This window comes from Callospermophilus lateralis, chromosome 5, assembly GCF_048772815.1.
Source record: "Callospermophilus lateralis isolate mCalLat2 chromosome 5, mCalLat2.hap1, whole genome shotgun sequence".
Taxonomy (NCBI): Eukaryota; Metazoa; Chordata; class Mammalia; order Rodentia; family Sciuridae; genus Callospermophilus; species Callospermophilus lateralis.
In genome coordinates this window covers 109314371-109327251 of record NC_135309.1, presented here as the reverse complement: position 1 = coordinate 109327251, position 12881 = coordinate 109314371, and the positions used below count along the sequence as shown (strand labels likewise).

Sequence of the window (12881 nt, the reverse complement as noted above, 5' to 3'; positions counted from 1 at the left end):
CATAGAATTTCTCTTATGTAAATGGACATATGACAGAAAAAGTGGAACCTTGCTAGGTTTCCTCCATTGTGTCATAAAACTTTTAGTAATCCTTCCCTCATATCCTCAGACTACTTACCTGTAGTAAGGGTTGATTTTCAAATCGTCATTTTTTAAAAAATATTTGTTGATTTTTAAGTTTTAGGTGGACACAATATCTTTATTTTATATTTATGTGGTGCTGAGGATCAAACCCAGTCCTCGTGCATGCTATGCGAGCACTCTACCACTGAGCCACAACCCCAAACCCCGTCATTTTTTTAATTGTAAAAAAGTTTCAACAATTTTGGGGTGTACAGTTCATAAAATTTTAACCATTTTTTAAAAAATATTTTTTTGTAGTTGTAGGTGGACAGAATGCCTTTATTTTATTTGTTTATTTTTATGTGGTGCTAAGGATCAAACTCAGTGCCTCATGCATGCTAGGCAAGCACTCTGCCACTGAGCTACAGCCCCAGCCCAAATTTTCACCAATTTAAAGTGTACAGTTTAGTATGGATTATGTAGATTAAATATTCCTTCTTCAAAATGTTTGAAATACCAGAAGTATTTCAGAGTTTTTTTTTTTTTAAACTTTGACATATTTGCATGGACTCTCTTTTTAAAAAAGCTTTTTCTAGAATGAGGATTTACATAGAGAAAGATGAAGAGCTCTATATTAATAAGCCAAATATTTGGGAAAAGATTTTTTTCTTAAAGCAAATTAAACTGTGTAATTAAAACTAAACTTATCATTAAAACTAAACTATGACTTTTTTTTCTTTTTAGATGTTGATGATGGAGACACAGTGACAGATTTCATGGCGCAGGAGAGAGAAAGAGGCATTACTATTCAGTCAGCTGCTGTTACGTTTGATTGGAAGGGGTATAGAATCAATCTGATTGATACACCAGGTATGGTACTGTTTTTACCAGTACAGAGATATTGCATCATTTGGGTTTTTTGGTGTTGAGGTTTTTGTTTTTGTTTTTATTATGGTAAGAAACATATAAAATTTACTATTTGAACCATTTTAAAATATATAGTTTAGTAATGTTATGTATATTCACATAGCTGTGAAAAAATGTCCAGCACTATTTTATCTTACAGAACTAAAACTTGGCACCCATTAAACAATTTCTCCCCTTTATCTGTGACTTGACTACTTTAGTTAGTTCAAATAAGTGGAATCATATAGTATTTGTCCTTTTGTGCTGGATTTATTTCACTTAGCATAAAGTCCTCAAGGATCATCCATGTTGTAGTATGCAACAGGATTTCCTTCCTTTGTAAGATGATGTAGTATTCCAGGGTATGTATAGTTGTCCCTCAGTATTCATTAGGAATTGATTGTAGGACCCCTGCAGATGCCCAAATCTGCAGATGTTTAAATCCCTTATATAAATTGCATAAATTTGCATATATCCTAAATATATCCTCTCATGTACTTATAGCTAATAATATTGTAAATACTTAATAAGTAAGTAGTTGTTATACTGTGTTGCTTAGGAAATAATGACAAGGAAAGAAGTCTGTACATGTTCAGTACAACAGTTTTTTCTTTCAGAATATTTTCAGTCCGTGATTCATTGAATCTACAGATGCATGTGTATGTACATATATACATATGCATATATATGTACACACACATATGTTTGCGTACGTATATATGTGTACACAGACTTTTCTTATTGGTATATGTATATAGGCATATATATTGGTATGTATTCATGCACACACACTTTTTTTTTTTTTTTTGGTACTAAGGATTGAACCCAGGGGCGCTTAACCACTGAGCTACATCCCTAACCCTACTTATTTATTTTCATTTTTAGACAGGGACTTGCTATGTTGCTTAGGGCCTCATTAAGTTGGAATTGTAGATATGCACCACCATGCCTTGCTATTTTTGTTTTTTAAAAAGAGTTTTAAATAATTCTCATTTTTTCCTTAGGTCATGTGGACTTCACATTGGAGGTTGAGCGCTGCCTTAGAGTGTTGGATGGTGCAGTCGCTGTATTTGATGCCTCTGCTGGTGTAGAGGTAAAAAATATTGCCAAAATGAAGATAGAAAACCATGATGTAAAAAAATGTAGACTGTATTGGAATTAGTTAACTATAACCTTTTATTCGATGTGTTCATATAAATCAAAGGAAGTTGGAATTTCATATTGAAATGTGATCTGTATGTGATCTTGGATCTTTCATAGTGAAAGGAGAGTTTACTGTAGGAAATATAATTAAGTGTCAAGAACTGTGAAGGGCAAGTGGGGCACATGCCTGTAGGCCCAGCTACTTGGGAAACTGAGGCAGGAGGTTTGTAGATTCTAGGACAGCCTGGGTAATTTAGTGATGTTCTATCTCAAGAGGAAATTTAAAAAAGGGTCTCGGAATGTAGCTAAGTAGAAGAGTGCTCGTTTACCTTGTTTGAGGCCCTGAGTTCAAATCCTATTATTGGGGGAAAAAAACTGGGAAGGTCCTGAGGTTCCTGTTACTTTCAAGCTAACAAGTTAGCCTACCCTAGTTTCATGACTGGATGAAGACAAAAGATTCATGAGTGGTAGAAAAAGGATGTTTTTAGTTACAGAAGTAGGAACAGCCAGGGTATCATCATTTTCTTGTGCTGATTTCTCAAGTACCAGTTTCTAGGGAGTGACATGAAAGGAGTTAGGTGGCAGCTGCACATGTAATGGGTTAAGAGGATTCCTGTGCTTAGAGAACAGAAATATTTTATATAATGTACAACAAGTAGTCCTACCCTTTGCTTTGCAGGGAGACATTATTTTTCAAGGTTATAAGCAAAACTGCCTTTTGCTATAGAGGGAGACACTATCTATATCTTTCTCAAGATTGTTTTCTATACAAACGTTTTTGAAAATGTAGTCCAGAACAAGGGGAATCAGTGTCTTTTCTAACATAACATGAGAGACCCATTGATAATTGTTTCTCAACAGTTAACTTAAAGGTTCTTGGGCTGAGGATGTAGCTCAGTGGTAAAGCCCTTGCCTAGCATGCATGAAGCCTTGATCACCAGTATTGCATAAATAAATAAGTTCTTGAATTAATTTTGAAAATGGATTTATAATAAATAATATATTGCTAGTGGGATGAGTTATATCCTCTTTATAGCTGGTACCTCCTTCATCTTATAATATCAAGGTCAGCTTCATGTTAAATGTAGAACCCACATTAGTTCTTTTACCCTTAAAATTATTAATTGTAATATTATCTTTATTAAGTGGTCAGAATTAACATTCCTTAAAAACAGGACACATCAACACAGTATAATGCACTCAGAAGCATATAGCATTACTTGCGTAGTATTCTTGCAAGAAAGAAAAATTGACCTGTATCTAAGCATGAAATCTAAATGAAAAGACATTCTGGGGGTTGCGGGGGAACAATTGGCCAGAACATTTTGAAATTTGGGAAAAAAAAACCAACAATGCAAGCATTACAAATGTTTGGGACAGTGGTAGGAGGAGATGAGATTAAAGGTTCTAAAAAGCCGAGAAAATGTGATTTATGATTCTTGATTGGATCTTGGATATAAAAAAAAGTTCCAGAGAGCATCATTACCATTGGGATGGTCAGAGAAATTTGAACATGGACTAAAGGTATTAGGTAAAAATGTATCAAATTTAAAATTTTCTAAACGTGATCCATAATTGATTATTTAGGAGAAAGTCCTTATTCTTTGGAAATGTATGCTTGAAGTATTTAGGGTTGATGTGTCACAGTATCTGCAACTTACTCTTGTGATCCAAGCATCATACATACCTGATATTAATTTGGGTCTTTGGGAAGGTAGATGCCCAGATATATTGGAAATTTTTGGAGGAAATGCCTATGAAGATCAGGAGAGAAGAATAAAGGATGAGCACTGAAACCACAGTGCAGGTCTGACATCTATAAAGGAAGCTGGAGGAAGAATTGAACAGGAAGAATCTCAGACTGCCACATGGTTCCATTAAAAGATTGATCAGGCCAATGTGAAGTCCTTGAGCCAAAGTTACTTGGTAGAGGATTACTGTGTATAGTGGGAATAGGTGTATATTAATACCTGTGCTGTGCTCAAGGCTTATCTGGGAATAGCTTGGCCTTGACAGGAATATGGCATTAGATCCAGAAGGTCAACAGTTTGGGCCATCAGTCAGTTGTGTTCCTTATATTGTAGGTGATCTGAAGTGCATTTGCATAGGTACCACATGCATAAACACATATGCACACATGTTGATAAAGACAGAAAAAGTAAATATGGCAAAATTTTAGTATTTGGGGAATCTAGAAGTACATGAAAATTTATTCTTTCAACTTTTCTATAGATTTGAAATTTTTCAAAATGAAAAGCTAGGGGGAAATAATACAATTACTAAAATCCTCATCTGAGAGCCCTGGCAGTGGTATTTACTTGCTATAAAGACTGACATGTTTAGCCAAATCTATAGCTTTTAGAAGAAAAAAAATATATCTCCTTTATCTGTAACTTGACTACTTTAGTTAGTTCAAATAAGATCTGAGAGCCCTGGCAGTGGTATTTACTTGCTATAAAGACTAACATGTTTAGCCAAATCTATAGCTTTTAGAAGAAAAAAAAAAAATATCTCCTCAATCTTAGTGTAGGTAACAGTTTCTTAGATCATATAAGAAGCATAAATCATAAAAGGAGAAACTTGATTCATTTAACCTTATCAAAGTTACATCTGCACATTTAATAGCAAAAATAAAAAAAGAACAAGCCTTGACTATGAGAAAATTTGTAATGTAAGTATTATATAAATGTTAAATTTCCTGATTGCAAAATATAGTGTTGTTTATATAGAAGAATATTTTTGTTTGGGGGAAATATGTACCAAAAATTTTATAATACATATGTAATTATAAAATACAAGAAATTATATACAGAATTTATGAAAAACTGCAATTAACTAAACATATCCCAGTAAAAAAATGGGCAAAAGATTTGAGTGAACATTTTACAAAAAACTTTTGAAAGATCAGAAAGCACAATTTCATTATTCATCAGGAACATGTAAATTAAAGTCACAAAGAGGTAACCATTTTATAATCCATAAAATGACTGAAATTTAAGAACGTGAGAGTGCATACCTATAATCTCAACTACTTGGTAGGCTGAAGTGGGAGGATAGTTTAAGGCCAGCCTGGTCAAAATAGAGAGACCGTGTCTCAAAAAATAAATATGTAAAAATATAAAGAGTGATAGAAAACATGCAAGAGTGTGGAGCAGTTAGAACCCTTATGTTGTTGATAGGATTGTAGTTAGTACCACCACTTTGGAAAACTACTTGGCAGTTTCTTTTAAAGTTAAATATATACCTACCTTAAAACCCAGCAGTTCTATATCTTATTCAAATGAAAACATTTGTGCACCAAAGACTTATTCAGAATGTTTATAGCAGCTAAATTCATAAAAGTTCCAAACTAGAAACAGCCCCAGTACATATCCACAGGTGGATAGAAAAAATAAACTGGTATGTTCATATAAAACAATGAGCCAGTGTGTCTAAAAAGGTGAATGAATATCACAAGCATTGTGTTCAATGTTTGCTTCATGTCTGTTCATTGTGTTCTGTGTTCAAGAATAGGCAGAATGAATCTGTGGTGACAGGAATCAGAACAGTTGTTTATGGAGAGGAAGAGGCATGAGAAAAATTTCTGATGAAAGCATGTTCTCTATCTTGATTGGGGTACTACTTACATGAATGTCTCTCTGTATCAAAACTCTTTGAGCTATATACTTAAAAGTTTATATATTTTATTGTATGTAAATTTTACCTGAACAAACAACAAGTTGGCTTCAATTATAACTAGTATCAGCACATTCAACTTTTTATGTTTTGCTTAAAAGCTTTCGGATTCCACAGGCACAGATGTTTTAATAGACTCAGACTATATTTATATTGTCAATATGTATAAAAATTAAAATAGTAGAAAAGCATATAAGAATTACACCTTTTAAATACAGGTCTTGGTTTCTTTATTCCTCTTAAATCCTCCTCAGTTTACGTGAACATTCAAATACTAATGAAATATGTGGTTTTTAATCATAGTAGCAATTATATTTGTTCTTTTTACCTCACATCAGTTGTCTGAATTAAGACTAAATTTCCTGTGTCGCACATCAGAAAACCAACATTCAAACAGTTTAATATTGTGAAATGTACTAGGAAAGATGAAGCTAAACAAAATATAGATTTTCCCATTCTTACCTTTATCCTCTTTCCATGACTTGATACCTTCCAGGTGTTAATTCTCTTTGTATGGAGCCTAGTTCACCCAAAATATTCTCAAACCATTCGAAACACATACTTTATCACATTCCCAGCTATGTTAATTTAATAGCAAAGGAGTGATCTTAGCATTATAAGTACAATGGTATTAATTGTTTCTTTAAATTAATTTATTTTAATTATGTATATATGACACTGCATTTTGATTCATTGTACACAATTGCAAATACTTTACATTTCTATGGTTGACAATGGTACTAATTCTGTGTTAGAGTTAGGTACAGTCCATGTTACCATAGGTTTTTGTATCTACTCATTGCATGTCTACTAACAGTTATTTTTGTCTTTTGTGGGCATGTGTATATTTGTTTTACCTCTTCTTCTTTGCTTTAGGCCCAAACTCTCACAGTGTGGAGGCAAGCTGATAAACACAAGATACCTCGAATTTGTTTTTTAAACAAGATGGACAAAACTGGAGCAAGGTATATAAAATGTGTTTCTTTGGCTTATCAATGTGAGAATATAATTGGAATTTTTCATGGACTACAGACTTAAGTTTAGCAATGGCAGTTCTTTCCTATAGGGTATAATTAGTCTTTAGAATACTAATTTATCCCATAAAAATAACTTCAAAACAGCATAAGTTTGAATAACAGTTTAGAGAGCTGATAGGAGGTAAATCATCTGTGTCTAATGTAGAGAGGCTGAATTGTATTTCCTAGGATCCTAATAAAGTGGTGTTTCCCTGATTCATTTTAGAACTGTACAGAGTAGTGCCTGTATTTCTGAAGGTGACCATGCTCCCTATTGTTGCTAGAGGTAGAGAGTAGAGAATTGTTTCCTGCAGTTGCCTATCATAGTGGCATTCTTCCTTGTCTCCTGATTTTCTTTAGCTGCTAGGTATCAAGTTCTGAATAAAAGGAATTGGGAGGGGAGAATATACTTGCTGTAAGACTTGCATATAATGTAAAAGTGAGTTAATGCTGAGATGTACTGGTTACGCTCATTGACTTATAGAGTGGTGATTTATCATTCAAAATGGATACTATTGTTCTGAGCGTGCATTTTAGAGAATCAAGAACATATGAAGGATTTGGAAAAAATGTAAAAGAGAAATCAAGAGATTTTTGTTGTTTTTTGCAGTGCTGGGGTTAAACACTGGGCCTTGCACATGCTAGGCAAGTGCTCTATCACTGAGCCACATCTCCAGCTCTGACAATCAAGAGTATTAAGAATTTTGGGGAAAATATGATAGGGAGATATCCTGGTCTATTGTGGGAGAATGGAAAATAAAAATGTAAACTCTCCTTCCCCTAAGACAATCATATGCTTTGTGTTAATATAACTCTTCACTAATTCTAAGGCTATTTGTTTAAAGGACTCTTGTTTAGTAATAGCACAGCAACTTTTAAAATGTGCTAGGCTTAGGTTCTGACCCTTCCTATTTGGTATTCCTTCTTGTAGATGGAAGTTTACTGACTTTGTTGAAGTTGTTTAGTGAATGACAGTGCCTATGGTGATGGGGAGGGAAACACCTGATTAGTAGGCTGGTTCTCAAAGACATGGTGCCCGAGTGGTCTGCATGTTTGTATAAATAAGCTTGTGTTTCAAAGATGGTGTTTGTGCCATAGTAGCCAACTGTAGCGTTAGCATAGAAATGAGTAGTGGAGCATATGCTATGAAAATGCCTAAGATAGGGCTGGGGAAATATCTCAGTGGTACTTGTCTAGCATGTATGAGGCCCTGAGTTCAATCTACAGTACTGCAAAAGCAAAGAAAGAATGCCTAAGGTCGAAGTAAAGAAAAATCAGTCAGTTTGGGTCTTGGAAGAAAGCTGGTAACCTGTTGTGGTAGCAAACACAACAGTTATAGAAGAAATAATCATCGATTCAAGTGAAATCTTGCATTGAATCTTGAGATTATTACTTGTGTGACTTTAATTCATTTAACTTTAATCACAAAGTTTAATTATGTGATGTTCACAGTAATAATACCCTAAACTCCTGTGTAATAGGATTATGTAGATATTCAGTCACTGTTATCTGAAATTGATATTGAAATTTATTCAAGTTACTGTACTGTAGCAAACTGTTAAATACTGAACATTAAGGAAAATAAAGGGGTTATTTGAAAGAACGTTCGTAAGCCTGTTTTAAGAATTTTTGACTATATTTTTAACCATGATTATTTTGCTTTCTACAGTTTTAACTATGCAGTTGAAAGTATCAAAGAGAAGTTAAAGGCAAAGCCTTTGCTTTTACAGGTAAATTGATTAGTAACATCAGCTCCTTCTTGAGTTTCCTTAGCAATTTATTTGTTGGAATATATATATTTAAGCTCTTTAAAATTCTTTTTATAAAAAGTTGGTATATAAATAAAAATGGTTATAGATTATGGTAAGAATGATAATTAGCAGTTTGGTCACAGTGGTGTAATTAGATAAATTTTAACACCAGTGCAGTTAAGTGAGTGACCATTAATAATGCTAGTCTCATTCTGTCTTATAGTTACCAATTGGTGAGGCTAAAACTTTCAAAGGAGTGGTGGATATAGTAAATAAAGAAAAACTTCTATGGAATTCTAATTCAGATGATGGAAAAGACTTCGAGAGAAAACCCCTTTTGGAAACGAGTGATACTGAATTGTTTAAGAAGACAATTGAAGCAAGGAATACCTTAATTGAACAAGTAAAATAAATATTTCAAGTTTAAAATTATATAAGTATTTAGAAACTTTTGAACATTTTATTTATTGTGAAATTTTATGTAAAATTACATTTGGGATATGTAAAGTATAATGAATAATAAAAGAAACACCAATATGTTTACCACCCCCATGCATAAGTAGAGTGTTAGCAATATCTTTGAATTTGTGTGCCACTTCCTGTTCATATCTTTTTCCTACTAATCTTCCTGTTCCTGTAGCCAACATACATACATACATGTGTATACACACACATATACACACACACACACATATAACATTTATATATTTTTATCTTGATCCTGGGGAACCCAGAGCCTTGTGCATGCTAAGCATACACATACCAGTGAGCTGTATCCCCCATCCCCCAATGTATTATTTTAGTATTTATCTTTATTTTCTTTATAGTTTACTGTAAATATATATAATACATATATATTATATATTATGCATATATATTTTACGTATATATTTTATATATGGTATATATATTATATATCATAGTATATGATATATACATCTCTAAAGAACTTAGTTTTGCATATTGTGAAGAGTAATGATACTATTTGTATTTTATTGCATTGTTTCATGTTATGGAGATTCATCCATGTTCTTATGTGTAGTTCATTAACTTTTAGTCTTGTATAGTGTTTCAATATGTGATTATATCAGAGTTTGTTGTCTTTTCTCCTGTGAATGGACTTCAAGGTTTTTGTTTTTTTGCTCATAGAAACAACATTGCTGTGAACTTCTTTATATTTCCTATGCATGTATGCAAGAGTATCTTGAGGATTGAACTTTAGAAGCAGAATTGCTGGGTCAAAGTATTTTCCTATCTTCTATTTTACCAGATGTCAGTTATTTAGAAAAATTTAAAACCATCAATTTTATACTTAGGCTGGGGATGTGGCTCAAGCGGTAGCGTGCTCGCCTGGCATGCGTGCGGCCCAGGTTCGATCCTCAGCACCACATACAAACAAAGATGTTGTGTCCACCGAGAACTAAAAAATAAATATTAAAAAATTCTCTCTCTTTCTCCCTCCCCCACTCTCTCTCTCTCCCACTCTCTCTTTAAAAAAAAAAAAAAAAAAAAAATTTTATACTTAGTGTGGCTCTGGACTTCATCTGTCTTCAAATTTGATAGAAAATATCAAGATTGTTAATACTTGCAATATTTTATTATTTTGTTAGCATATAGGGCAATAAGTAAAACAAACCTTAGACTCACTGATTTTTTTTTTTTTTTTGGTACTGGGAATTGAACCCAGGGATGCTTAACCACTGAGCCATATCCCCAGCCCTTTTTATTTTTTACATTGAGACAGAATCTCCCTGAGTTGCTTAGGGCTGCAGTAAGTTGCTGAGGCTGACCTTGAACTTGTAATCCTTCTGCCTTAGCCTCCTCAATTGCTAGGATTATAAGCATGTGCCACCAACGCCCAGCAGACTCAGTGAATCTTAGAGTAGAGAAAAATATGAGTTTGAGTCCTTTGATTTTTCACTTTTACATTGAATTGGTCCAAATTCTGTCAACATTTGTTTTTTTTTTTTTGGTTGTAGTGGACACAATACCATTATTTTATTTATTAATTTATTTTTATATGGTGCTGAGGATTGAACCCAGTGCCTCACACATGCTGGGCAAGTGCTCTACTGGTGAGCCATAACCACAGCCCTCATCCATTTTTGTAGGTAGTTATTTTTCAAGTATTTATTTGCCATTATAAAATACAGTTATCATCAACTTAATTGATATTTTTATTAGAGGCTAACAGTTATTGAAGGCCTGTTTTAGGCTTGGTTAAGTGTTTATTATGCTATTTTCTTTAATCCTTACAGCAGCCTTTTATTGTGTCTCCATTTTACATGTGAGGAAGCAGAGCCTTAGAATGCTTAAATGAGTTGTTACACAGCTAATAACATGACAGAACTAGAATTCAAATTCAGGTCTGTCTCAGTTCAGAGCTAGAGCTCTTCCCACTTGTTGTACTGTTTCTCTAGGTTAGCAGGGCATAGAAAGAACAAAAGTGGAATTAACATTAATCAGTAACTAGATGCATGATTGGGTCCTCATTAACTTTTTTTTTTTTTTAATCTTAAAAGTGCATAGGAATAAAGAAGGCTCTTGTAATCTAGTGGAGGAGCCAGTACACACTTGTACATACTATCCCATCTTCTAGGATATGATAGTATATGACAGAATAAAGATTATCAGTAGCTGTTAATAGGTGCTAATTACAAGAAATACATAAGTGTTTAAAATTTAGAGAACAAAACCCTCTCACATTTACTAAGATGCTGATAATAATTTTTAAAAAACAGGGGATGGGGTTGTGGCTCAGGAGTAGAGTGCTCGCCTAGCACATGTGAGGTGATGGGTTTGATCCTCAGCACCACATAAAAATAAATAAAGGTATTGTGTCAACCACAACTTTAAAAAAATACACATAAAAAATAATTTTAAAAAACCTCTGAAAATTCGTGTTGGCAAGGATGTAGAGAAATTATGACCTTGTGTATTATTAGCAGGAACATAATGTGCAATTGCTATGCTTAACCACATGGAGGTTCCTCACAAAATTGGAAATAAAATTACTATGTGATCCAGACATTTCATTTTAGGTATGTACCCCAAAGAAATGGAAGCATGATCTTGTGGAGATATTTGTACACCCATGTTCCTAGCAGTGTTATTCACAGTATCCATTGGTAGATGAATAGATGGACAAAATTCAGCATATACATGCAGTGGAATATTACTGAATCTTAAAAAGGAAGGAAATTCTGGTACAACATGAATAAATCTTGAAGACACTATGCTAAGTGAAATAAAACAGTAATGAAAAGACAAATACTGTATGATTCCACTTTTATGAGGTATCTAGAGTCAATTCAGAGAAGAAAATAGAATGGTTATTATTACCAAGGTCTCAGGGAGGGGAAAACGGGAAGTTCATTAACACCTGTAGAGTTTTTAGTTTTGCAAGTTAAAAGGTTAGGAGATTATACTATTACCAACTTTCAAAACTATTATCAGCTAAATTATCATATTTCTTATAGGTACATGGTTATGAAAAGAACATGAACTAGATAATATTATTTTTACTATTGAAGTATTGCCAACACCTCTCAATGTAAATATTTTCTTATCTGGTGATCATTCAGAATGCTGGAGGGACAACACCAAATGAAATTTTCTGTGAACTTAAACTCTCAAATGTATCTAAAAGACAAGTATTGCATTGTATATAAATTGTGCCTTTTACTTCTTTTGCATACTCTTAGTAGGTAGCGCTTTATTGAGATGCTTTATCAGACTCTGACTCTCTTTGAATTTAGGAAATACATCTTCAATTTCAAATTTACTTTTCTTTGAAAGAAAAACCATTTCTTTAAAAGATATGAAGAGGTATTTGGCCTCTGTAAGGTAGATCATGTAGCTGTTTCCAAACATTTTAATAATGAATATTTGTGGTATTTAGATAAGTTTCTTGTGTGAAAATTAATGCAAGTTATAAAACTTTAACCCTTTCTTTATAGGTTGCAGATTTGGATGATGAATTTGCTGACTTGGTTTTAGGAGAATTTAGTGAAAATTTTGATTTACTACCAGCTGAAAAGGTATTTATATTGTTCTATTACTTTGACAAAGTTTTTCTAATTGGATGTGGTTTGATTTCTTTGTCTTAGATTTTTTTTTTTAATTTTGCATACTGTTAGAAAATCCTCTTTAAAAGAAAAGATAAATCACTCTGAATATAGGTACTTAGACAATGCCAACAATGTACTGTTTCCAGATATATTTTGCAAAATTAGATTAAATCTTCTTTACTTATGTAGTTAGGATCAGTTCATTGTTAACCTTCCTCCATGATTTGACAAATTTTTTACTTTGCTTTATGAAACAC

At 33.1% G+C, this 12881-nt stretch overlaps 1 protein-coding gene across 7 annotated transcripts in view; it reads left to right on the top strand.

Annotated features, from left to right (window-relative positions):
- The window catches only part of Gfm2 (GTP dependent ribosome recycling factor mitochondrial 2), a 62286-nt gene that overhangs the window by 14210 nt on the left and 35195 nt on the right, over positions 1–12881 (top strand). For 6 of the 7 annotated variants that reach the window (XM_076857151.1, XM_076857150.1, XM_076857147.1 and 3 more), the window contains exons 6-11: positions 808–933; positions 1974–2062; positions 6664–6752; positions 8473–8533; positions 8778–8957; positions 12514–12594. In XM_076857151.1, coding sequence (XP_076713266.1) covers positions 808–933; positions 1974–2062; positions 6664–6752; positions 8473–8533; positions 8778–8957; positions 12514–12594 — 626 coding nt within the window. The remainder of the gene's footprint in view (positions 1–807; positions 934–1973; positions 2063–6663; positions 6753–8472; positions 8534–8777; positions 8958–12513; positions 12595–12881) is intronic. The other variant, XM_076857149.1, reaches the window with a different exon arrangement.